Source organism: Hemicordylus capensis, chromosome 1 (assembly GCF_027244095.1).
Source record: "Hemicordylus capensis ecotype Gifberg chromosome 1, rHemCap1.1.pri, whole genome shotgun sequence".
Lineage (NCBI taxonomy): Eukaryota > Metazoa > Chordata > Lepidosauria > Squamata > Cordylidae > Hemicordylus > Hemicordylus capensis.
In genome coordinates this window covers 106,130,539-106,157,588 of record NC_069657.1, presented here as the reverse complement: position 1 = coordinate 106,157,588, position 27,050 = coordinate 106,130,539, and the positions used below count along the sequence as shown (strand labels likewise).

The following is a 27,050-nucleotide window of genomic DNA, read 5'->3' as shown; positions in this document are numbered from 1 at the left end:
AATTACTTCAAATAAGCTTTATTATAATCCTAGTAACTGTAAACCTAAACCTGCATTTATGGAAGTACATTCTATTAAAAACTGTATTCAAGTACCTTAAAGCTCCAGGCTCTATATGATAGATAAAATTATTTGCAGTGAGGACCACACAGGAAACTTACCAAGAACCTGAAAGGGAAGTTCTTACAGTGTATATTTTATAAATGCAAACCAATACATGTTGCACAACTAAGATGTATGATGTGTTTAGGCATTTATTCACAATTCTGAAAAGCAGACATTTTGTTGTTTAAAAGTGCTCCCCTCCAAAAATTAACAACTTCTCTATGGAAAACACAAATGTTAATTTGTGTCCAATATGCTATGAAATTAAAAAGAAATGTAAAATTAAAAGGACAGTTATGAATTCTGTACTTTTGCTAGCTAAAACAGAAACATACTTGAACCAATATGAAATTCTGCTCCATTTCAGTAAAAAAATTACGTGTCTTTGAATCTAATTCCCAAGGGAATTCATGTGTTAGCAGAGTTGTGTTTCATGATTTCTAGGAAAGTCACAGTTACAGCCACCCATACGCTGTGATAGCACAGGCTGAATATGAATGCAGAAGGAAGGGGGAGTTAAAATTGCAAAGAAAGGAGACCGACAAGACAAAATCACTCATTTAACAAGATGTGACTACTGATGTTTATATTACATTGCCATCCTCACTGCTACAGCATAAGCCTTCAAATGAGCTCTAAACCATGCTTGCTTGGCCTTGTTGAAAATTTTCTACCACTTCTGTGCTAGCGATCATCTTTGCTGTTTCATTCCTCAGAATTCCCCAGGAAAAAAATGAGTTGCTTAGGCTCTAGTTAGCAGGAAAGGACAGCTAGGTGCTGTTGAGTCAACCATTGGGTGAAAAACCAGGTTAATCTCCAGAACAGAATAGGATAAGATCTCTGGGAGCTATGTCAATCAGGAGCTTCCTCAGGATGGTCTGGAAAAAACCACTGGATTATTTAGTCTTCAGGACAGAGCACCCAGACTGGCCCCCACCTCTGTACAGGCTGCAAGTCCCCAGGTGTCCAGCCTTCAAAGATTACTTTCTATTCAGGACATTCTTCCGTAGAATTCGGAGCCTTGACATCACCACATCCCAGTCTGCATAGGCCCCTTCAAGGTGGCGTGATACTTCTGTTCCTGTCTGGTAGCTCTGTCGACCGTGAAGTAAACGCCAGTTGTCAAACACCACTATTTCACCTAGAAAGAAGATCGAGTGTATTTTATGATGCAAATTATTAGCAAAAACACAAAATTATCGAGAGTGTGATATTCTGAGGGAGCTCATTGGCCCTAAATTTCCAGTTGGTGAAGACAACTCCAATATCATTTTCAATATCATTTTCTTTGTCATTTGAATGCTGTGATATGTCTTGGCAGATTAATTATGTTCTGGCTCAGTTTATGAAATCTAGATTGCAATAGGGCACAATGATTTGCCAATCTCATCATGGGTCTGTGGGGGAACAAATGACTGGTGAGTCCTAGAATTGTTGCCATTGTCAATGGTAGAGCTCAGCTCTAAACATGCAATTCTGTCAAATCTGTATTGAAACTGCCAGCACATCTATCCAAATCCACAATGCTGCTACTGAAACAGCTGCTAGGCAGCGTTTTAGGGTTTTCAGTGCCAGAGTATTCAGCATATAGTGTTCTTGAGATATTTAATGTTGTATTGCAATCCACCTTCCTATGAATAGACATTCACCACTGGACTTCTGGACATGTAATACCCACCTTGGGTAAGCAGTGAGCAAGAAGTCTTACTCATACTGGTCAGCTCTGGGGTAACCTGGAGAGACCATATTACACCTGTTTTGAAATAATTGCACTGACTGCCGATATGTTTCCGGGCAAAATACAAAGTGCTGGTTATTACCTTTAAAGCCCTGAATGGTTTAGGCCCGAGTTACCTCAGAGAGCGCCTTCTTCTGTGTGATCCCCACTGCACATTAAGGTCATCTGAGGAGGTTTGTCTCCAGTTACCACCAGCTCGTCTGGTGGCGACTCAGAGGTGGGCCTTCTCTATAGCTGCACCAGGGCTGTGGAATGCGCTCCCTGTGGAAATCCGTAATTTAAGTGCCTTCAGGAGAGCACTTAAACCGTATCTGTTTGGCCTGGCTTTCCAGGGTTTAAATCATTTTTAATATTTTAACCTGGTTTCAGGGTTTTTAATTACTGCGACTGTTTAATTGTTGTTTTAAAATGTTTTTAAATTGTAAGTTGTTATATATATATATATTTAATTTTTGTTTTAGCTCTTTACTGTTTTAATGGTTTGTTTTAATTGTAAACCGCCCTGAGCCATTTTGGAAGGGCAGCATAAAAATCAAATCAAATTAAATCAAATCAAATCAAAAAATAATATTGGGAGGGGTAGTATGATACACCAAGGCCTCTAGCAAATACTCAGCTCTTCTGTTGAAATGAATGGAACTTCAAAGTTTGGCTGAATCATAGCTCTATTTATTTGGATATGAATTATATGAATGTGGTTCTCTGCACTCTTAAACTTAGTTTCCATCACTGTGACCTTATACTGTCTGTAGGTTTTCAATGTGTCTTATGCTGTTTTATATTATGACAAATTGTGTTTCAGTGAAGAACTGCAAATGACCTTTTTCCCAAGTGAAAGGCAGGATTCACATTTCAAAATAAATACATGAACTAATATACCAATATTGGCCAATGTGATCCACAATGCTCAAGCAACAGCATGTCTATACTGAAGGTTTCTTTGCAAAGTCAAGAGGGAATAGGGAGGGAGTGATGTTCATAGGAACACAGGAAGCTGCCATATACCGAATCAGAGCACTGGTCCATCTAGCTCAGTATTGTCTACACAGACTGGCAGCGGCTTCTCCAAGATTACAGGCAGGAGTCTCTCTCAGCCCCATCTTGTAGATGCCAGGGAGTCATCCTTCTACATGTGAGTATGCAGATGCACTTCCCAGAGCAGCCCCATCCCTTCAGAGGAATATCTTACAGTGCTCACATGTAGTCTCCCATTCAAATGCAAACCAGGGCAGACCTTGTTTAGCAAAGGGGGCAACTTATGCTTGCTAACACAAGACCAGCTTTCCCCTCCTTCCAAAAGCCTTTTACACTTGTGAAAAGATTTATACAAGTGTAAAGGGCTTTCCCCACATCTGAGGTCATCCTTAATAATGGGTTGTGCGCCAAACATGCCTCAGGAAGACCGGAAATGGTTTCAAAAGTGAAGGCTTATATCCAGTAGTTAGGCAGGAGGCGACAACCCCCCTCCCCAGTTCCGTTCCTGTCTCGCCTCAGTGAACAGCATTTTGAGAGAGCTCTGCAAGTCCTTGTTCAGGCTTGTGTCTTATCCTTCTGGTTCTGCTCCCCCTTCCCCGATCCATTGTAGGAAGGTTATCTTTTTATTCATTTGCCAAAAAGTATCCAAACATTTTTAAAGTTTCCCTAATTCGGTCAATTGGCTCAGTTTGCTTTTACACTGTGTTGTTACTTTAGTTTCCTCTCCTCTCCTCATGGGGCCTTCTCATGCAGGGGATTTATTAGGGGTAGGACCTTTCTAAAGGCCCTGCCCCAGATCCCAAGGCATTAGCCCCCAAGGCACTAGCCTCTGCTAAGGAGGGATCCTATGTCCCTTCCCCAACCAAGGAGAGCTGCACCCCAAAATGCTCCCGTTCTCCTTCTTCCCTGGGATTGGGCGAGAAGCAGCCCTCTGCCCTCACACCTGCCAATCCTGCTCAGGCTTCCACAGAGGCCAGTCACACTAGGCTGCACAAGAAAGTAGCCAAAAATATCAAGCACACCAAGGAAGACCCCCCGAAATCAGCAAAAAAACTGAAGCAGCCCCCGGAGTGCTCGAAAAAACACTGGAAGCAACCGAAGCCTCCCATAGTGAGGCTGAGTGAATGGCTGCTGCTCCAAGCGGTCTGTCAGCAGTGCTTCCCCCAACACCTACCACACTTGCTCTTAGGAGTTCAAGGGGGCTCTGGTACTGCAGCTCCTCCGATGGGTACCCTTCTTACACATGCAGCAAAGACTTCTGGCAACCAACCGGGGGAGGGGGAACCCACCTTGGCGTAATTCCCCCCACTTCCCAGCGAGCAACACTACCCACAGCTGCTCAACCTGGGATTATTGAACCTCCCTAGACAACCAGACTCAGCAGCATACCAGCCTATCTTACCACAAGAGGATGTGAGTACCATCTCTTCGGGAAACCCCAGACCGCAGAATGGACACTCCACCCCAAGGTCTTCAACCAACTCGTCACTGAATTAGGCCTTCCGAAAGTAGATCTCTTTGCATCTCCCCTCAACCAGCAACTTCAGAGATTCTTTTGCCAGTTTACACTCTCCTCTAGTGGAAGCGATTAAAGCACTTCTAGCTCCATGGCCCCTGGGCCTCCTGTACGTGTTCCCTTCGATAGCCATCACTGCCAAGGTTATCCAAAAACTCCTTCTTAAAAAGGCAAATATCATCCTGATTGCCCCACTTTGACTCAGAAGACCATGGTTTTCAGACCTAATCACACTGTCTACCAGGCCCTGCTAGCCCCTTCTGTGTCATCCGGACTTCCTCTCTCAGGGTCCTGTCCTGGATCCAGAGTAGCTCCAACTCTATGCATGGAAGTTGAACACGCTGCTCTGAGGACCAGCGGTTACTCAAAGCCAGTTCAGGACACCATAATAGCTTCCAGAAGACCATCCACCAATCAAATATATCAAGCCACTTGTGCAGCCTTTTCCCAGTGGACATGCCGAAAGCACCTGTCCCCGTTAACAGCAGGAATTCCAGAGGTCCTGACCTTCCTTCAGGAAGGATTAGACCTCGGGTTACGTCCCAAGACCCTATGCAGACAAGTCTCGGAACTCTCTCTTGTCCCTACAGGGTTCCTACTACCTACACACCCACCTGAGATGCTTCCTTAAGGGAGCTTAAGGGAGCGTTGGAGAGCAGGTAAGGACCTGCTCTCCTCTTTCTTAAAGCTCCCTCTCCCTGATCCCAACCAGGGCTCAAACTGCGGTTCAAGCACATCAGTAGCTACAGCCTTATCCCTGGCCAGGCAGCAAAACCAGGACTTTTTTTTTTTTTTGTTCACTTGTGTGAACAATAGATCTTGTGATCTGTGTATATCCTGTGTAAGTAGAGAAAATGCATGCAATTTAGTACTGAGCACAGAAGCAAGAATTCTGAAAATCTCTGTTCCCTATGTATTTTTAATAAAGCAAGTTTCTATCCCTTATGGTTATGAAAACAGGTTAAATATGTGGGCAACATCTGATGCAAACTCCAAAGCCAAGTAGGCCCGGACAGCTTCAGGGGGCATAGTTTCAATGTCCTGCATAGCTAGCTCCTTGAAATATTGAGAGCACTTTATTTTAGATGCATCTGCGTGCATGCATATCTACAATGAAAAGAAAATTAGAATTAAAGAAACAAAACCCCACAAGCTTTGCATGATGCACTTCCATAAAAATACGTTTTGTATCTGGAGGAAGGGAAGGTTTAAATCTTTCAAAAACACAAAAAGCAGCTAAAGAGATACTGATGAGACCCACATGGTGCGCTCTCTCTCTCTCTCTCAGCCTTCAGGAGGAGAGTGAAGACTGCCTTTTTATTTTTTTTAAAAAGCTATGTTTTGTTCTGTTTTTGTGTTTTTTTTATTGAGGTTTTTAAAAAAATAATAATAATAATCTGGTTTTTATGGTTTATTGACTTTTGTTGTTTTATCTTGTTGATAACCACCTTGCGGGTCTTAGGATGAAGGGTGGTATATAAACAAAAATTAAAAAATAAGATTGTGACAATACATCGTAAGCAGTCATACAAAAATTTGCTATTTTTACTAATGAAAACATTTAGCTTAATGCAGCAGTTTCTTTATTACCTGGTTTCATTTTGTAGGTATACTTATTATCTGCAGAGTTTAACAGATGAACATATTCCTTGAGAGCAGCATAAAACGGCTTGACTTTTTCAGCAGGTATGTCAAATACAGTGTCTCGGGTTGCATTGTTAAAATTGATACGAACCACCTGGCCTCTGTCATCTACACTGTAGGAAAAATAGAGAAAGCAAAACGTGTTATCTTGAAATGCAAGCCTTTCAGTTGCGTTTTCTTGTCCTCGAGGTGGCAGGCACAGACTTATAGATTGTTATTTAAATCTTTCAACAAAATTATTGCTGTTTGTAATTCAGAGTTAACAACTAGACAGCTCCATCAACAGAAGATAAGCTGCTATTGGTGTAGTATAATCAGATCCTTCAGTATTACTCACTCTAGAATTCTTTGTTTGGCTTGCATGGAGAAATCGCAGTAATCCACCCCAATGTCCATGAAGTCTACAAGAGTGGAGGTCAGGATTTGGAAGGCTTGAGGATTTTGCTCCTTAAGCTTGTTTGCTACATGAAATCCATCAACAACCTCACTCTCCCCTCCTGTGGGAGTCTGTTTTATACAGTGCAGTAACTGAACCTGTAACAAGTTAATGATACAATATAATGGAAATGGGCTTTGAACCATCATCAATCATAACCAAAAGATTGGTTATTAATATTTTTTTAATTTATTCATTTATTTAACATTTATATACCACTTTTCCTCTGAGGAGCTCAGCAGTGCACATGGTTATGTTTATCCTCACAACAACCCTGTGAGGTAGGTTAGGCTGAGAGATACATGACTGGCTCAGAGTCACCCTGTGCGTTATCTCGTCCCAACTTTAAGCAGAGAGGCATATTATTTTATATGCCTTTCTGCTTCTACCTATAGCAAACCTACCCCAAACTCGCTCAGAACTAATGTAATATTCTACTTGTTTGCTGGTCTATGACTGTAATAAAGTTTGAATCTGAATTTGAATCCAAACCTTCAATATGGGGTGGACTAGAAATGACAATAAGTAATTGTTTTTTTTAAAAACAAAAACAAAAAGAGCCTGACATAAGAAGTTGCCTTATACCAAGTCAGACGATTGGTCCATCTAGCTTAATATTGTCTACATAGACTGGTAGTGGCTTCTCCAAAGTTGCAGGCAGGAGTCTCTCTCAGCCCTATCTTGGAAATGCCAGGGAGGGAACCTGGAACCTTCTGCATGCAAGTATGCAGTTGCTCTTCCCAGAGTGATCCCATCCCCTAAGACAGGTCTGCTCAACTTTGGCCCCCCAACTGTTTTTGGACTACAACTCCCATAATCCCCAGTTAGAGTGGCCAATGGCCAGGGACTATGGAAGTTATAGGCCAACATCTGCAGGAGGGCCAAAGTTGAACAGCCCTGCCCTAAGGAGAATATCTTACAATGCTCACACATGTAATCTCCCATTCAGATGCAACCAGGGCAGACCCTGCTTGGCAATCGTGATACTTCATGCTTGCCACCACAACACCAGCCCTGCACAAGGCGCTGCACTGGTTTATATCTCTTCTAAATGTTGTTCTACTGGCAAACTGAATAAAATGAATATGGCTGGAATAAAAATGCATGCAGGCCAGCCCAAATCATTCATAGTAGATACTGAGTATGTGTGCATCTGATGTTACTGAGTAATTTCCAGAAATGAGAGCTGGCTTATTTGAGCAATGAAAGGAACTGCTGACCAGTAGCCATAATACAGCTGCTTGACTTGGCTTTGGCAGTTTCTCCAGAAAAATGTGAGCATCAGCAGCAGCCTTGTGTTTCAGAAAGCTGCAGTTAGGCTAACTAAAGCTGCAGTTAGGCTAACACTTGGCATACGTAAACAGAAATAACTCCCCTCGAAATCAATGGGACTTGCTTCTGAGTGAAGTGTAAGGGACTTAACGTCAGAGTGTAAGTTTGCACTATTTTATTCAAAGTTTGTGTTCTTACAAAGGAAAGTGTTCAAAGCATAGTTGTATGGGGGAAACAAATGCAAAATGATAGGACAAGTAGGAACTTGAAAATACAAATGTTGTGAAATCTATTGAGAGTTTTAGAAAATATTCCATAATTCAATCATATTGTGCTGGGAAAGGGATTGTGTTTGGGCAAGTAAAGAGAGAATGGTATTTATATAATTTCTATACCTTTAATATTTATGTATATACCTTAGTATTAATGGGCACTGAAAACCAGTTATTTCTACATCTAGGAATGCAAATCATTGGCAGGGCCAGGGCTAAAACAAGTAGGCTCTCTCTGTGTGTGTGTATGTGTGTGTGTGTGTTTGGCAGAAGTAGTGGGAGATAAAGCCTGAACATGTGGTGGGGGCCCTGGACCTTGGATTTAATGGGCTCATCCACCACAAATCCAGTTAGGATTGGGTCCAGACCAAAATTACAGGTCAATCCCACACAAGTCTGTTTTGGGCTCTCCCAGACATATGAAGTGTGAGGTAAAGATGGTATGGAAGGCTCCAGAGGTAGGAGGGCCTCAATCACATCCTAAATTGTGCTGCAAGTGCAATGACATAAAGGGCCTCTTGAAACCAGGGGAAATGTAGTTCCTATGATTGCTATCATCCCTAAATACTATTGGGAAATTAAGTTTGCATGTCCCATGATCCCCAGCATTTTTGAATGCTACTGCATATACCATGGAGGCATCCAAAGACACTGGGAACCATTGGAAGTACATTTCTCATGATTTCCAGTGGCCCTTGGCACTGCTGCAGATGTTTATGGTTGTATGTACAACCGAATTGGAGACTTGCGGAAAAGGTTCATGCTGGGGCACTGCAGTAGTTGTCCAATCCACAATGGCCCAATTCCAGACAGGACATTCCACAACATAAGTCAGGTCCCTGAGTTATTTCTGGTGTGGACTGAGAAGGGTGGTGGTCTTTCCATCTCCAGGCAGGAGAGAAACCATTTGATACTATTGAAAACAGCCAGAAATAGAGGAAAGAAGGTCTCCCCGCCCCTCTGTTAAAGAGCAAGCGGAAGCAGGAGCATAGGAAGGTTGGCAGTGCTTCTCTACCACGTATCTTTGGGAGAGGGAGAGAGAGCACTACCTGCACTGGTATGCTTCTGACCTTCATGCAGGGGGTGTGGTCACTGGCACTGAGGCACGCATGCACTGCCTGCCCTCTCCCAGCCACTGAGTTGTTTGATGGAAGTGGGGGGGGGCGGTGCCCTTGGTGGCCCCCATGGACCTCAGCATGTCCTCCTCCAGTGCAATGGTGGCTACACCACTGAGCAGAATGACTTCAAGGACATGCTGCTTACTTTGAATTGGTGCTGCTTTAAAAACTAGCACTGTTTGAATGCTTGCCTGCTAGGGCTGTGCAGTTGGGAATATCAGAAGAGCATGCAGTGGCAGCTGATCGTGGTGCAATTGCCCCAAGCAGTATAGTGGTGATGTTGGTTCTTTTAAGCATGACCCAGCACTGGTGCAGGGAAGTCTAGGTACGAGTGTAGGGAGGCTGGGAGCAGTAATTCCTCCCAGAGCTTCTCCCATCAGACTCACCACCACCACCACCACCACCATCACACTGCTTGGGGCAACTGTCCCGCAATTGGCTGCCTCTCTGTCGTGGGGGCAGGGAATGCTGCTACCAGAATTCCAAGACTTCCAACTGCACAGCTCTATTGCCTGCTCTTCCCATACTCATCTTGTACATTTGTAAATTAGTAGAGGGATTATAAAACCACCGTTAACCTCCATTACTCTCTTCTGACAAAGAAAGAGAGCCTGTAAAAGTATGTTCTGGAACTTCCTATGAGCTGGGAGTGTGAAACAACCACTGACATGATGATATGCAGGGCTACATCAACTAGAGCAACCCTGCAAAAGGCTGGAGTTTAACAGCGCTCCAGCCTTGATCCACATCCCAGCGGCAGCAGAGGGAGATGGAGTAGGTCACACTCTTTGCTTCTCCCACCCGCCACCCGCTCCCCACAAAAGCTGTTTTCCCCCCTTATCGGAAATATGTCTTTGAGAGCTTCACAGTCTTCCTGGACCTGTTTCTAGCAGCAGACACAGCTTTCGCAGGAAGGGGAGAGAAGCAAAAATCATGCCCAGCCCCTTCCCTGCTGCTGCTGGGATGCAGGACAAAACTGGAGCACTGTAAAGCTCCTGCCTTTTGTAGAGCTGCAGGGTTACTTCTGTTGATGTAGCCCTGTGTATCATGTCTGCTACTATTTCTGGATAACGTTTTGCTACTTTTTGCAAATATCTTGGTAAAATTTCAAAAAGTGTCATAACTAGGCAGATAAACACAAGCATGTAGTGGGAGCATGGAGATGGCAGATTGCTTCCAAAATGTTTCAAACCTATTTTTGTTTCCTACAAGCACATTAGAACTGAAAAGATTGTGAATAACATCATATGGCAGTGTATGATTCTTGGCACAAATGGTATAATGAGGTAAGTCAAATTTTATTTCCCATTTGAGGACTACCCCTCCATTCTCATGCCATATTCCCTTGTACAGCAACTAAATGGATTTTCAAGGTCACAAATTAAGTCTGGAAGATCTGGACTGTGTTCAGAAGCACATGATGCAGGCCTGCTCAATTCATTCATACTATGATTGCTCCAAAAGTTTCCTATAGCATATGCACTCCTACATTAACCTGCTATCTTTGCAAATGCAGAGATTTTGTCATAGTTTTAGGGTGCCTAAGTAAAAGACTGAACAAAAATGCATTTTCATGATATCCGTTGAAATATCTTTGCTTCTTAACAAACAGGCGCTCTTCTATGAACAAGTCTAGAATGAATAAATTTGGGAAAGATGGGTTGGAGTGTAAAACATGGAGAACTTGGGAGCAGTATAAGCTGTACCAGAAAATATATTCACATTGTTCAATTTGCATTGCTTTGAAGTTGATGGAACTGAAGCAGGGACAATTATATTGATAGACCTTTGATTGCTGATCTTGGGACTGTGGAGGCTGCTGAATGCATGAGATATTACTCTTAAGGTCTCCCACTCTTTCCTAGCAGGTAAGTTCTAAAAGGGGATGTTGAATGATAGCTCTTCACGTCTCCGGAATCTTCTCTGTAGAATGCCACAGAGCTCCATCTTGTTCCCACTCCATCTCAACACATATGGTGGTGGTGGGCCACTGTGTGAAACAGGATGCAGGACTAGATGGGCCTTGGGCCTGATCCAGCAGGGCTGTTCTTATTTTCTTACAGTATATATATGAGGCTGCTGGGTGAGATCATATGAAGATTCAGACTGAGATGGTATCAGTACACTGGCTGACATCAGTTACTCGAGAGTTGCTGTAATGGACTACTTAATTTCAATAGGACTTCTGTCAAATAATATATCATTAGTCACATAATTTATTGTCAGTCAGTCAGTCACCGATGATATTAAGTTGCATCTTGAATTATTAATATGACAGTTCTGAGGGTTAAAATTGTTTTCAATCCAATTTGGCAGGAGAGGGATGTGTGTAAATACAGGTGAACTGATTGAAGCTGAGCCCACCCTGCGGTAACAATGAGTGGTAGATTTTGTGAACAGGCAGGAGCAGAGAGACATCTGGTGATAAGATTTGGTCTTCAGGCATCATGGAGGCTAGTATTTGTAAGACAGCAGTGACTGGCAGCTAAGAGAGATTTTCAACAACGAAATCCAGCCTAAGCTCAAAAGACGATGACTGACATGATGCACACAGCTAACGGAGATGGAGCAACTTGCAGAGTGGCTCCTGAAGCAGCAGTGCTGCTGTACAGAATGGGCGGTAGTGCTACCAGCATTACTGCACTTTTCCCCCATTCAACACAATGGGAAGAAATGGTAGTGTTACTGTCCAATCTCTGTGGTGGCACAGCTGTGTCATGACTGCAGCTGCAGCCCTGGAAATCACTTCATCTCTGTTAACTGTGTGCATGTTAGCCAATTACAGGTAGAAATGTAGATAATTTTTAAAAAACCGCACAATCACACACTCTATTTCAGAAATGAGATTTGATTGGTTCCACTGGTGTGTATGCTTCACCTGACATGCACTGTTTGTTCCTCAGCCTGAAATTTACAAGAACAATGCCACCCCGCCGCCCCATTCACTCCTGTGCCCTTTGCTTTCCCTTACTTACCCCAGGTGGAAATTGCAGAACAGGATAATCAGTGTGAAAACTTAGCTTCTCACTTGTGTAAGCGACATTGTTAGCATCCGCTTTGTCTTGTACTTGCCAAGTAGGCCTTGAGGAGAAAGAGAGGAGGGGGGATAACGGAAACAACAGTATGCCTATAAAACTCTGGAAACAAAAATTATTTTTAAATTGGCCAGTCTAAACTAAATACCAGGTGAGTCACCAGGGCCTCTCATTTCTCTGAAATACGGTGCTCCAGAACTTCTGAATCTAGGGATGAAATGTGGTATAACATTGTAAATAACGCCCCCCACCCCACACATGAACACACACATTTTGTCATAAGTTTGTTTTATCTCGTCCGAGTTTAGTGGTGGACAGTGCAAAAGTAATAATTATTTGAAAATAAAATGCTTGGGTACAGGAAATTTTCATGTGTGACCCTGGGGAGGAACAGAACTGCTTGAAATCTACTTATGGACCTACATTCTATACTAAATGTTCTCATCTGCAGGCGGAGCAGAGGGAAAAAAGCTCCAGTGAGCTGTATGCAGAGCCCTGACAACTGCACAAGTTGGAGGATTCGATTGTGTGCTATGGGGTCACAGACAGAACAGATCATTGGTTTTGTTATTAGGACTGTCACCTGATTAAAGAAATCTTAGTTGTTGTTGTAGTATGAGTTTTGATATTATAGATGAGATCATATAGGCACCTAGATCAACCCCATGCTTGATGCAGCCAATCCATAGCTAGAGCATTGGCAACAGATGGCTGTCCAACCTCTGCTTGAAGACTTGCAGCAAGGATAAGCCCACACTCTCTCAGGTAAATGGCTGCACTGCCAAATGTTCACCCAAAACCTACCCTCATGTAATATAATCTGCTTAGTCTAGTTCTGCCCTCTGGGGCAGCAGGGAACAAGTCTTTATCCTCTTCTATGTAACAGCCCTTCTGGTGTTTGAATAGTGCTATGACATAATAGCACCCTTCAGTCTTCTCTTCTCCAGGCTAAACTTACTCAGCTCTTTCATCCTTTACTCACAGGGCTTGTTTCCCTGTCCATCATTGTTGCCCCCCTCTGAACTCGTTCTAATGTGTCTACATCCTTCCAGGATGGGAAATAATCATTCTTATTAATATCATCATTCTTATTAATATATTTCTTTAAGACCTTCAAATTTATTGTGTAAAAACAGGTGATAAAACTTTGAAAAATGTTGTTTAAAATGTTGTTAAAAGCATAATAAAAACAGACGTTTTGGCATCATTCGCCAGCCTCAGTGTTGTTCCTACTTCTTCTATAGATCACCTGCTTATATGGTTCACAGTTTTAATTACACAGACTCTGGCAGTAATTTCAATCAACAAATGAGGTTAACAGGTGGTGGGGAAGGGATAAAGAGAGCCAAGTTCACATCGCTGTGTGTCAGTGTGCCTACTCCACATACTCCTTAGTAGCCAATATACTAAGTATATTGCGTTCTGCACTCCCAAAACAAACCATCACTCAATTGGGTGGAAGCTGAGTGTACCCAGCCTTCCCCCCTGCCACTGTCGTGCCTACCTGGTCGTGTGAACAACCTCACTATCTCACTGACTCAGGGATAAGAAGAACCCCTTGTTTATTTTCCAAAGGCTCTGTGGCTGCCTGGGTCAATCATAGTTTCTGCTTCTTCTGCCCAAAGCAGAATATTCCCCTTCTCTTTCAGTCTACATACAGTAGTTGAGCTGTGTTTTCCCTGACATGAATTGGAAATTGCATTTCAAAAGAGGCTTGCAATTTGTGTTTTGAAAAGAGGCTTTCTGTAAATTAGCATGGCTTGCACTTAGCAAGAATTCTAGGCTAAGAAATGGCACAAGAGTGGATTAAAAAACCTTTAACCCTGCACCAGCTGAGAAAGAACCTAGCCCCATTTGGGGGGTTGGATCTAGAACTCAGATATCACAGTTTCAATATTTGCTGAACTTTCCAAAAACATTACCCCCATGATATTCAAGGGCCTCCCATAGTACTTCCTCCTGACTTTGGCACCAGTTGTGGTTTTGTATGTCATGAGTGTTTTTTGTTTCTTTGTTGACCTTTTCCATTGTGGGCAGCTGTATTTTAAACTGTGGTTTTGAGTATTAGTGATGCAGTTTCTTAGATGCCCAGCAGATGTCACTGGTTAACACGAGCATTGTGAAACACTGAAAAAACAGAATGTTGCTGCCTGCTGCTTTTCCAGAGGTCCAGCTCTCCACTAAATAACCGCAACACTTATTTTAAGGGTAATTAAGCTGCTGAGATGGCTGTTATCTGTATAGGGATAAAGTGTACATTGGGTCTGAATGTTCTAAACCCTTACTTGTTTCAGTGTAAGGTGAGGAGAAAATATTGGGTTTTGGAGCATGAACAACCAATCCATTGCACACATTTGGAAGTTACATATGTTAGATGATTGACCACTGCTGTGTGTGTTCATGTTTATGTCTGGTGATATGTTTTATTTATTTTAAATTGTATTTTAAAATTTTATGTTTGTTTTATTGACTGTACACTGTTCTGAGCTCTGTGGTGGAAAAGTGGTTTAAAATTAATCTAACCAATTAATTAAGTACTGCTACCCTAAATATTATAATAGGAAAGAGATCCCTTGTAGGTTAGTACTATATTTCTTGTTCAGCAACATTTAACTTTAATATAGCATTATAATATTGACTTTCAGGTTTAAACACAATTCAGTTAAAAAGAATACTGATATACATCCCACTCTTTCCTTTATAGTAAGAACTAGTTGCACAGTTTCTGCTCCCCATTTTCTTTTGCATTTTTCAAGATGGGTGAACTAAGTTGAATGAAAGGGACTTGCTGGCAACAGAAACAAATTATAGACTGGAGCTACAAGAGCACAAAATGACAACACATTACAACAGTTACAAAAGTATTTAAGAGATAAAACATGGAGCTAAGGCTTAAAACCACATGCTCTGGTCTGAATAAAGTTTCTGTGATTAAATCATCAACAACGAAAGCACAATATAGAGATATATGAAACATTTGGGAAACTCATGGCAATATATGCAATCCATGTAACCATTTAATCTTAATAAAAAGAATTTAAAAGAAAATATAGCAACAACTTGGTTCTCTGGCTAAAGTGGCTTAGACTAAACATTCAGAATACTGCCCAATTAAAAAAACAACGGAGAACATGTATTTTTAAAGAAATCTCAATTAAACATTAATTGCTCAACAAGCTAATTGACCCTATTGTGTAATCAAAGTTTTGATTTAGGCTCAAGATTGGCAAGTGTAGGAACAACATAAAATCCTACAAGCAGACTTTGAAGTCTCTGGAAATAGTAGTTAATGGTATTCACCATAGTCTTTACGTGTCTAGGATAAATCCATAGGCTGCTATGGTACATTATGTTCTTGAGAGAGTATGAGCTCAGTTCTGAAATATGACAACCTCAACCACATTTCCACAGTGCTCAACTTGTGTCATTCTAGCTTGATGGTACTTTCTGGTCTCTTGAATTAAAAAGGCATGAAAGCAATTTACTGGTTCCCAAGCAATTTAATCCTTGTGAGTTCCTTCTTCCTTATAAATTGTATCTGAATGCTAAAATATAATTACATGTTGTCAAATTATGTGAAATCTGTTTACACAGAAATAGCATTCTGCATATCACATGATATGTAGATACTGCACATCTCATTCTGGAAGTAAACAGAGTAGGCAGTAACTAAAGGCCAACACGCAATTCAGGAGACATATGAATATATCTCTTGATGTCTTTTTCTGCTGCTAAAAGCAGAGAGGGAGAGTTGGATCAGGGACACTATGTCAGGGCCGGGGGTTTAGCCCTTCCCCAACAAGCTGTGGCCTCAGCCAAATCCTCCTCCTAAAGCTGCTATTAGCTGGGGGTGGGTGCAGAGAGCTGAATATCTCTGAGAAAGCAGCCTAACAGAAACTCCCAACTAATTGCACCAATGTGGCAGCAATTTTGATGTTTTCCTTCCACAGGAAGCCCTTTGTGCCATGTGAAAATATGTCATCAAGGACTGCACAACCCACAAGGATATATTTTCAGGTGGCACAGAGGGCTTCCTGTGGAAAGAAGGCATCAAAAATTGCCACTGCACTGGTGAAGTTAGTTGGGAATCTGGTAGGCTGCTCTCTCACTGCACCAGTGTATACTTGTTCTGTACATCAGCCTTCATGTTTTCTCCCTTCAGCTAATATGGCTGCTGTGCTGTGTTGAGCATGGCTGTAGCTATGTTCTATAAATGGTTTGGTTAGCTTTCCCCCCGATTCCCCAGGCTGCTTATATTTGCTTCTGCAAATCCCACTGCAGTGTTGTGTTGAGCATAGGACAGCTCCTTCAGGAGCTGGCATATCCTCCCTCAATGCCTGCCTGGAAGCAGTAATGGGCTGCATGAGGGAGAATAAACTGAAGCTGAATCCAGATAAAGACAGAGGTATTTATTGTGCGGGGTCAGAACTCTAGAGATGATTTTGACCTAACTGTTCTAGATGGGGTCACACCTCCCCAGGAGTAACCCATAGCTTTTTAAAAAATAACAGAGTTCTGCCAATGTGGACTTCATGTGTGTCATATTTCATAACTGTATGCCTATCTATTCTAGAAATATAAAAAGGGGGAGGGCAAAAGGAGCATGCTGCTAGCCCTTTTCATGAAGGCAAAGGGCAGATTCCTCTATATGCTTATAGGATGATGGTCCAAGGAGGGTCTTCAGTTTCAGAAGTTTTTGTAAAGTTCTGGCTTGAAACAAGCCAGATTTCACCATATTGAGCCATTTTTAACAACATTTTCAAAAATTCACCAAAAACCAGGAAATTGACCAATTCTTTTCAAATCCACTACATTGGGCCCTGACCTCCTTCCTCACAAGTCTCTAGGAGCAACCAGTAATTTTCCCCCGATTTCCCCATTCACCTCTGTGTGGGGGGTGGGGGAGAATGGTGCTGTTTTGTGAATTCCAAAATTCTGAAATTAATTTTGATATTTTGGAATTAATCCAATTTTCAAATAAATAAATAAATCAGATTTTACCAATTGGGGCAATTTCTGATAACATCCAAATTTTCTAATTCAAATTTGCACAGGCCTAGCAAAGACCACAGAATTTCAGCCTAGCAAGATAATGGTGGTGATTGTTTACTTTATTCACAGTTAGTTGGTTGAAGAATTCATTGGCTAACATACTGTGCAACTTTATGCCCACCTTGTATTCTTGTGTATGTGCAGTTGTGCAAGAGTGCAATTGTAAAAACTGCTCAGCTGGAGTTGTGCAACAATATGCCCATTATTTCCAGTAGCTGTACAATTGTGCAACCCCAGTTGCGCAATTTTTGATTGTGCAAATTTTGCTGCTGCACATCTCACAAATACAACATTACAAGGTGAACATAAAGTTGTGCAGTTTGGCAGCCACTGTCTGGTTTCAGACACAAGTTGTTACCAATATGAGTTAGCACAAACCTCAGGCTCATAAGCAAGGGAAAGAGGTTTAAAGCTTCCATTCTTGGTTCAATGCAAACCATAATTTCTTATTTCACCTGAACTTGTTTAACTAGCAGGGAAATGTGGTTTGTTAAAGCAACAGTTAATTAAAAAGTATCCTGGTTTGACATCCTGGCTTGTTAACCAAGCGTACAAACCACAGTTTCCTGAATTTGGACAAAATGAGAAACTGTCATTTGTATCAAGCCAGAAAAGGACACTTTCAGTCTCTGCCCCTTGAGTGGGAAAGGGAGGGGGAAACGTCCAAGGCTCATGGCAGCTTATGCTCATAAAAACCAAACATAGTGGTTGTTTAAATCCAGTCACTGGTTACATACATGCATGTCTGTAAGATGTATGAGAGGCAATTGCTGCTTTGATCCACTCTACAGCCTGCCCTGCTTTCAGAGGTGGGGCTCCAATGGGAGTAGCATCACAACTGAGATGGCACACTGGTTAGAAGGCATAGAGCAGCCCTACCTCCACAAACTCTGTGGGAGTATCATGAAGTGTATCACAGCAGTGCACGCACCGCTCTCTTAGATGCACTTTGCATGGTATGTCAGCCACTCTCTCTTTACTAGCAAGTAACAGATTAATGAGGGAAGGATCTCCTTTAATCATTCTCATCAGAGCTGGCCATTTGGATGGACATATTTCTCCTCATCGTCACCATACAATGTTTAGGCAATGCTGCATATGTCAGTACAACTCACATGTAGCATTGTACACAAACATTATCAGAGGGAAGTAAATCGTTGTTGCTTCTGTGTTCTAATCAGGAAGGAATGTGGATCTTCTGGTCAAGCATGTGCACACACATACACACACAATTTGTCTCTTTTTTGAATAGTTTCAAAAAAGGGCCATTTGTTGTTCCCACATTCCTTAACTTTCGAACTGAGGGATGTTTAGCTGGAGTAATTTATTATTATTATTATTAATTCAATTTCTATACCGCCCTTCAAAAAATGGCTCAGGGTGGTTTACACAGAGAAATAATAAATAAATAAAATGGATCCCTGTCTCCAAAGGGCTCATAATCTAAAAGAAACATAAGACAGAAACCAGCAACAGTCACCGGGGGTGGGGTGGGTGGGTACTGTGCTGGTCGTAGATAGGGCCAGTTACTCCCTCCTGTTAAATATCTGAGTTAAGGGAAAAAATATTAAGGATCCTTCTTGGCTGGGAACCCCTGGATGTCCTGGCTCTTGCGGCTTTTCAGAAGAAGGTAAAATCAGTTATAGATTTTACAGAAATGACAAATGGCATAGTTACAGCTGGTAATATTTAAATGTAGGATGTCTTCTCTCCCTTGCCTTCCCCTATTGCAAGTCACAGGAGAAAATTAATCATCAGAATGGCTATGTATGTTTTGACAATGGTTTTACAAACATTTGTGCTGCAACAAGACAGAGCAGCCTTAGGATTTATGGAAGGTCCAGTGCAAGAGGGAGGGACCCATCCCACGGAGCAGTTCAGGCTGTCAGAGACCTCATGCTTACACATGTCTCAGCCACAACAGGGGAAGCAGAGGAAGGAATGTCCAGAAAGACTCTTGTGTGGTTCTATCTCACAAGAATCAGTTGCTTAGTAAATGAGGTACACTGATACTGAACAGGTCAAAGCTATGAGACCAGGGTTCTGTAACCACCCACTGTAGGGAGTTATTACTTCATTTTTACAGGAGACAGTTATACCAATTTCTTCTGTTATCTGAATATAGATGAGGATTCCAGACTGGCTTGAATTATTAATGTTCAAATGTTAGTTTCCACACCCATCATTCTTTAATATGGGAGAGAACTATAATTCCAGCAAGTCTAGATAGTTTCTTTATGAGAGAATGGTGACTAGCAATAGGTTACATGCATCTTTAAGGGTTTGTTTCACTATAAATGTAAAACTAGTGGCTGGCATACTGTGCAATGTTATGTGTGCCTTGTAACATAGCATTTGCGCAGTTGCACAAGAACACTGTTGCACCAAATGCCAAAAATTACACAGGTGTGATTGCACAATTTTTGCATTTAGTGCAACTACACAAATGTTATATTGCGTGGCACATGTAATGTTGCACAATATGTCAGCCAGTTTCCACAGAATCCTGGGAACTGCAACTCTTTGAAGTGCCAAGGCATCCCTAGCAAAGACTCAGCACTTCCCTAAGATTACAATCCCTATGTTTCTCTGGGGAAGCCATGAGAGATAAACCTGCTCCTGATCAGTTTCAAACTAGGTTAAACATGTGTGGTAGATATGCAGATTTTTTTTATTCTCAGGTTCAATTGATGACATTTTTAGTTACAAGAATCTCAGGTGAAAGAACTGGGAAAGATCACAGCTGGTCAGTGTAGAGCTGACCAGCTGGTCCATAGTTAGTACTGTGGTCTGACACATGAGTACAGAAAACCAAGTTAGATGATAGGAAGGGAAAATGTGTTATGGAAAACAATATGGGAATGTTTGAAAATCTCTGCCGTTCTATCAACAATGATAAGTTTTTGCTAGAAGGTTTTACTGGTGACTCAGTTTCTACAATTAAAAATGTTATTGTTGTCCGATTCAGTGCCAACACATTTATTACATTTATCTCCAACGTCTCTTCCATCAGGGAATTCAAGGCAGCATGTATGGTTTTCCAGATGATCATAGTAAGACCTGCTTAGCTTCAGCAAGGTGGCTGTATCATCTGCCCCTAGCTTCATGTTTCCTCAGACCATAGTCTGGGGACATTTGAATGGGCCTGAAACCAGTACCTCTGAAATGGCATTACTCTAATCTTCTCTGGCTTCAATCTAACATGATAGATTTTAATAAACCAACTCCTCCCTCAACAAAGATGTCTGATTCTGAGAAATCAGGAAGCAATGTTGATGGCAACAGTGACAAAAGCAGGAAGATCAAAAAGCTGTAACTTACCCATAAAATGTAAGGCGAAGGAAACCAATCCGCTGTCCAAGTTTAAGCAGCTCTCCCTGTCTAGTAGCAGCTCCTGTTAGCAGCACAATTCCCACCTTCTTAAGAGTGACCAACCACTTGTATGCACTTTCATCATTGTGCAACACTTCTTCAAATGTCATGGTTGGAAGCTGTAGATCAGAACCCCAGTACTGACGTTCTGTAAAAGTTAAACAAACAAAAAATATATTTTAGATTTATTTTTTTCTGAATGAAGCACTGGAATCAACCAATCCACTGAGTACTTCCAGATGGGACAGTGTACAACACCGGTCTTAGGAATAGCCTATGAAGCCAAGAGGGGAAAAGAAGACAAATGCACTTTGAGAGTCTGCAAAAGGCTCCCCAACCTTCCCCCCCACCTACCGCCATCAGACTGACCAAACAGTCCTGAAGACTTCCCCAGATTCAGTCTTCATTGCCAGTCCTTCCAGAACACATTTTCCACACTCCATGAATTCCTGCACATAAGCACCAAATGGCCCGGTTCCTCTTGGATCTGCACTAAAGCCTCCACAGATCTCCGGAATTCCTCCTTATGATACTCCTGACATCCCTGTGAATCCCCGTCTTTCGTACAGCTCCTGTCATAACACCTTTTGAAACCTTTTTGTTCCCTTAAGCACCTCTATTGCCTTCCAATAGGGTGTCAATGGACAAAAATTAACACAGGAAGCCAAGCTAGCCTCCTTTCCAACCCTTGTATTCTATATAAAACACTCTGAGAACTTTTTTGTTGGAAAATGGTATACGAATGCATGCATAAGAATAACTACACTATACCTAAAGAGGGCAGTTCCGAGGACTAATTCTGGAAACTGCTAGACCTGCCCCCTCCCCCCGCCAGCTCTGACCTTTTGAATCATCTCACCTGAACAGGTGACCCTCCCTACCATGGCCCTCAGGAGTCTTTTACATCTCCTCCCCCGCACCCAGTCACCTTAAGTGGCGCAGCAGGGAAATACTTGACTAACAAGCCAGAGGTTGCCAGTTTGAATCCCTGCTGGTATGTCTCCCAGACTATGGGAAACACCTATATAGGGCAGCAGTGACATAGGAAGATGCTGAAAGGCATCATCTCATACTGCTCAGGAGGCGGCAATGGTAAACCCCTCCTGTTTTCTACCAAAAGAAAGCCACAGGGCTCTGTGGGCGCCAGGAGTCAAAATCGACTTGACGGCACACTTTACCTTTACCCCTCCCCGCCTCATTTTCCTTTCCCATCCCATGATGATGTCTTTCAAAGTTCCAACCAATCAGGCAGTCTATTTTTCACCAGAACAACAGAAGAGGGATTTTCCCTTTTCCCATGGGGAGAGCTGTGCCACTTTTCAGTGCCACCTGTGCCTAAGCCACCTTCCCTGATTGCCAAGTTCCCATAAGTCTAAAATAGTCCTCCACTTTGCTGATGGTGCTCACTGGCAATCCAGGGACTGCCTCGAACTCAGGTTCTCAGTCTCAGCATCCACTGCTTCCCTTTCGTTTGCATATCCATGCCTTAGAACTAGCTCTGCAGGAAGCCCAGCTAGTGACCTTCCCTTCTGAGAATGAAGCCATTTCTCCCTGATCTTTTCTAAATTGCTTACCAGAACCTATTCAGGTTCAATTTGCTCCCATTCCCATTCTTGGCAGTTCAAATAGGGTCGATCAGGTACTTCGTCTACCTGAACTCTTTTGGGCTTTCTCTGCTCTGTCTCCCACTCCCTTCTTTTGCCCTTCTAACTCCCCGATCCAGGGGCGTAACTACCATTAGGCAAGGGGAGGCGGCTGCCTGGGGGTCACATGTGAAGTGAGTGTGTGTGTATCAGCGAGGGGCCAAGTTTAAAATTTTGTCTCTGGGCCCACTCCAGCCTCGTTACGCCCCTGCCCCGATCCTATTCAGACCCCTATATCTCTGCCTTCTGTGCCCTCTGGTTCTTTGAACTAGCTGCGGAGCCAGCCAAATGGCGGCCTGGGTCCATCCCCACTCAGAGGCCCTCTCCACATACACCCATACACATGACGTTATGCATATGGAGGTGTGGCTCAGGCTCCAGAGGAGCCCAGAGTGAACTCCCCCATCCCACCCAGGCTCCTGAAAGCCCGAGCAAACATTATTTCAGGCAGCGCTGGCTGACTATAGGATGTTTTTCTCTTTAGACGAAGCCCTCACTCAAAAAACTCACTTTTTCTCTCCCTCCGCTCCGCCATAGCAGTTTCTCCCTCACATGACCCCTTAAAATGTGGAGGCGAGACACGAGATTTGAAGAGGATTCGGTGTCATTTGTTTTTAACCTCACCCTGGTCCTAAACATGTTTACTTGCAAGCAAATCCCACCGATTATACTATCACTTACTTCCACTGAAGCATAGTGAGGACAATGATCTGTCTCTTGGCTTAAAGTGTGAGAAATTCCACAGAGCTAGGACGTTGACCGGGCTGGGTTGCAAGGGGAAAAAAGAAGGCGGTGACTGTATTGTGGCAGGAAATCATTTGCTAGGCTATGGCAGAGGAAGCAACAGCAACAGCTACGAGGCAGTAAAATACAGCATGCCCTCAGCTTTCCTTGCTGTTGGAGCAGACTCTCTGGCATCTCGCTCCAGCAAGTCATAACGCCACATTAATCTGAAATGGCTTGCTACACAAAAAGGTGTTGCTAATTAGGAAGCTGATGGGAAGAGGGCAAGGGCGCTGTACTTTGTGCTAGCTAAGCTGCCTGTCGTGTTGAGAAAGCAGAAAAGATAATCGCCAGCACTACAAACTATTCTGGTCTTTTATTAGAGTAGCCAATACCTGGACATGCAGAAGAGAGGCCCACATGAGCGTTAACAGCATGCTCTGGTGACGCCAGTACAGCCCCCCGATTGAAGCTCAGCCACGCTCTCTCGGCCCCAAAGCTTCCTCCCGCCGCGCTTTTCACCAGCTTGCCACGCCATGTTAGGATCTGACTGGTGCGGTATGGACTGCTTCAGTGGAGGAGGGGAAGAAGCAGGAAACCCGGAGCATGGCCTGGGCTGCCGAAAGCCTGAGCGAGTTCCGGAGCTAAACTAGCACCGCACCGGAGCTAAACCAGCACCCCCTGCGTTTGACGTCAGATGCAGGGGGCGTAGTGGCCGTGAAGCGCAGCCCCTGATTGGTGGCGGCCTGGGTTCTTTGAACCTGTTCACTCAATGGTGTGTCTGCCCCTGCTTTGAACCAACCCTCCATGTGTTTTTTTCATGTTCCTTGCTATGTCCCCACTTCATCTCTATACCCTGACTCTGCCTGTTCTTTGCCCTTGGCTTCTTTTGGATTTCTCTTTATCCTTTAACTCCTTCCCTTCCCACTTCCCTGCCCCTCATCCTATAACTTATACATTGAAGCATCCACATCCATCACAATGACAATAGTCCATCGCTGAGGTTAAGTGTGAGCACCCAGACACAGGATCCATTTTGCATGTTCTGAGTCACATAGGAATGCTGTACTATTGCATATAATTCAAGCCTTAGGGGGAGAGCAACTGGCCTTATCTATCCCCAGCACAGCATTCCTCCAGTGGCTGTTGCTGGTGTCTAATATAGGTTTCTTTTTTAGATTGTGAGCTCTTTGGGGAAAGGGAGCCATTTTATTTATTTATTTATTTATATCTATGTAATCCACTTTGGGAACTTTTGTTGAAAAGTGGTATATAAATAAATATTTGTTGTATTCATGTTGTATTCAATAAAGCTTATTTTTATTTGGATTTTAAGCTGTGGTTGTCAGTTCTTTTTGGAAACTGCATGCTGTATAACCTTAGCCTTCCAGTCCCAAAAAGGGGCACAATTAACACCCTCTTGCTAACAAGGGACAGTTGTTATACCACTTTCCAACTACCTAGCAAAGATGAAGCAGTTCACCGCAAGGAGGACATTCAAAGCTGAAGAACTAAATTATAAAAGAGGATCCCCTCACAGTGCTATTGTAGGAATCTGTCAACCCTCTATAAAACAGTGCAGCTGATTTATTTCTTTGCATCACAAAAGGCAATTACATCTGCCAAAAAAGAAAACTTTTTTCATTATTAATGTATAGGGAGGAAAAGTTCCAAAAGTTACACTTGGGAAGCTTCCCAAGAAAGAATCTTTCTCTTGTAAAGTGTGTACATAATGCTGCTTATTCTGTAAACAGACTCAAACTTTTAAACCAATTCTAAAAGGCCACTTTCATCTTGTGTTACAAAACCATTCAGCACATGGTTCTAGCTGTAGATTCTGTTCTTTACTCCAAGGAGAAGTGAATTCAGTCCTGTCCAGAGTATTTTTCCTTCCGTACATGAGGATGCTGGCGCAACAAAACAAAAATGCATACATGTCCAGGTTCAGAGATGGGATGCCTCTGATCAAGAGATGCTGGACACAAGCAAGAGAAGGTGGTTGTCTTTGTTCCCTGTATGTCAGCTTCCCCAAAGCATCTTCCTGGCCCTGTTGCAAACAAGATCGAACAAGAGCTCTTCTTATGTTCCTCTGAAGCCCTTTCCATGTGCTTTCCCAGGATTATGCCACAATAAACTAGTCAGTGCTTTTGTTCAATTTACTTTCAGCAGTAGGCATGGTGGTGCAAATATCCCCCTTACACTCTAAGGATCTCACTGCTGCTGGATCATGAAGAGAGTAAAAAAGATTTTTTTATTGCAACCATCTAAATAAAATACCAGTTGCATAATACAAGGGAAAATGTACACTGCCCCAACAGAAGCAAATAAGTTCAAAGTGAGTGCTCATGCAGTATGTGCTAGCATGCAGACCCAAAAAGTGACATGACTTCATTGGAATTTTTCTTTTCCATTTTAGGAAGCAGTTTATAACAAATGCAGACAGCCAAGGGAATTTGTTAAGTATCCTTTGCCAATTACTTCACTTCTAAACAGGCAGTTAGATTTTGACAGGGGAAACATGTCCTGTAGTGGAGGTGGGGGGAGGGGGAGAGACCAAGGGACATAGGTGCAAAGGGAGCAGCATTGTGTCTGCCCTGCGCATGTACAGTGAGGCGTGAGAACTAATTTTTACAGCAAAAGTGTGTACATAGATAATGGGTGTCAACTTCCTCCCCTCTACATTACTGTACCATGGCCCAGCCTGCCAAACAACTTTCTTCTGATCCAGCTCAAATACCAGATGCATGCTTGGCTGGCAGAAAGGTGTATGTGTACTGTGCAACATGAAAACTGAAGGTGTTGTGCAGTAGGGTAGTTGCTCAATGACTTCCAACAGCATCCACGCAGCTGCATAGTATTACTTCCATTGGAAAACAATGGCAGTTTCCCATACATATCAGGCTGCGTGAATGTTTATATAATGGAGTGGTAAAGCACTTACACTGGAAAGCACTTAAAAACAACAACAACCTGAAAGCAAAAATAAGCCCTAAAAAGAATGCCAAAAACTGGTGGTGTCAACGATGTCACAAGCACTGTATTTCAGCCTCAAAAACTCCTGTCACACAGAGACGTCTTAACAGCTATGTGGGGGAGGGAGCATGGGGAAGGGGGAGAATGTCCAGCTATTGTCTGTCAAGTTCTTGGCGGGGGGAACTTTCCCACAAGGCGGATGCAACATGGAGAAAAGACTATTCTACTCCCCATTTTAAAAAAGAAAAAAGAGTTGTAAGTGTTATAGCATTTCTCAAAAAAAGAATTGATGTTACAAGACCTAAATGTGTCCCTCATTTTGAGCATCACCCTCATTTTGTATCTTCTATTTTTCAACAGCTTTGGAAATTTTGACCCACACCAAATGGATCTATACTGATGTGGGCTGATAGCCACTTGGTTTAAACAAAAATGAATGCTTGCAAAACAGCTGTGAATGTATAATACATGCAGTTTCTATGATCCAATAATTGAAGCCAATGGACCACAGCCATTAAAAGAAAAGTGGGGGGGGGAGAGATCAGGTATCCTCAGTTTTGAGACTGCCAGCTTTCACATTTGGCCTGGAACTCTTCTTATGTACTCATTGCAGATTTTTGAGCATATTCCTGCACTGGCAACAATATACAATATTTCTAGTTTTGGATATGCTAAAGTTTTCCTTAAAAATGAGATGACATTATCTGTGGTTCTGATTACTTTGGTTTATTACATATATCATCACCTGACTATTATTTAGGGAAATAAGCTTGAACATGTTGCAATAGAAACTATGGAAACTGCACAGCCTTACAGCATGAGAGGCAACTTGCAGTATCAGTCCCACAATTGGCAAAGATAGAAGGAGGTGGGGTTGTGGAACCCCTCTCTTGGACAGGAGAACAACAGAGAGCAATGTTCAGTTATGCAGCAAGAGGCAGCATCCTTGCAGACAAAGTCATCCCAAGCAACAGAATGCACATTTGGGGAAATGTGGGAGAGATTTTTCACTCCTCTCCCCTGCCTCCATAAGTGCTATTTGCCTTTGACAAATATGCCTGACTGCTGTGCAGCCCTCAGGGACATATTTTAGGATGACAAGGAGCACTTATGGAGGCAGACAAGATCAGCAAAACTCTCTCCCCACAGGTGTGCTCTGCTGCTCCAGAAGACCCT

The 27,050-nt window shown here is 42.7% G+C and overlaps 1 protein-coding gene across 3 annotated transcripts in view; it reads right to left on the bottom strand.

Annotated features, from left to right (window-relative positions):
• Window positions 1-236: 236 nt before the first annotated feature.
• Window positions 237-27,050, bottom strand: part of BBOX1 (gamma-butyrobetaine hydroxylase 1) — a 63,247-nt gene continuing 36,433 nt past the window's right edge. For all 3 annotated transcript variants that reach the window (XM_053285838.1, XM_053285837.1, XM_053285839.1), the window contains exons 4-8: window positions 20,485-20,683; window positions 12,052-12,157; window positions 6,316-6,512; window positions 5,925-6,091; window positions 237-1,246 (exon numbers count right to left, since the gene is read on the bottom strand). In XM_053285838.1, coding sequence (XP_053141813.1) covers window positions 1,086-1,246; window positions 5,925-6,091; window positions 6,316-6,512; window positions 12,052-12,157; window positions 20,485-20,683 — 830 coding nt within the window. In that variant the 3' untranslated portion in view covers window positions 237-1,085. The remainder of the gene's footprint in view (window positions 1,247-5,924; window positions 6,092-6,315; window positions 6,513-12,051; window positions 12,158-20,484; window positions 20,684-27,050) is intronic.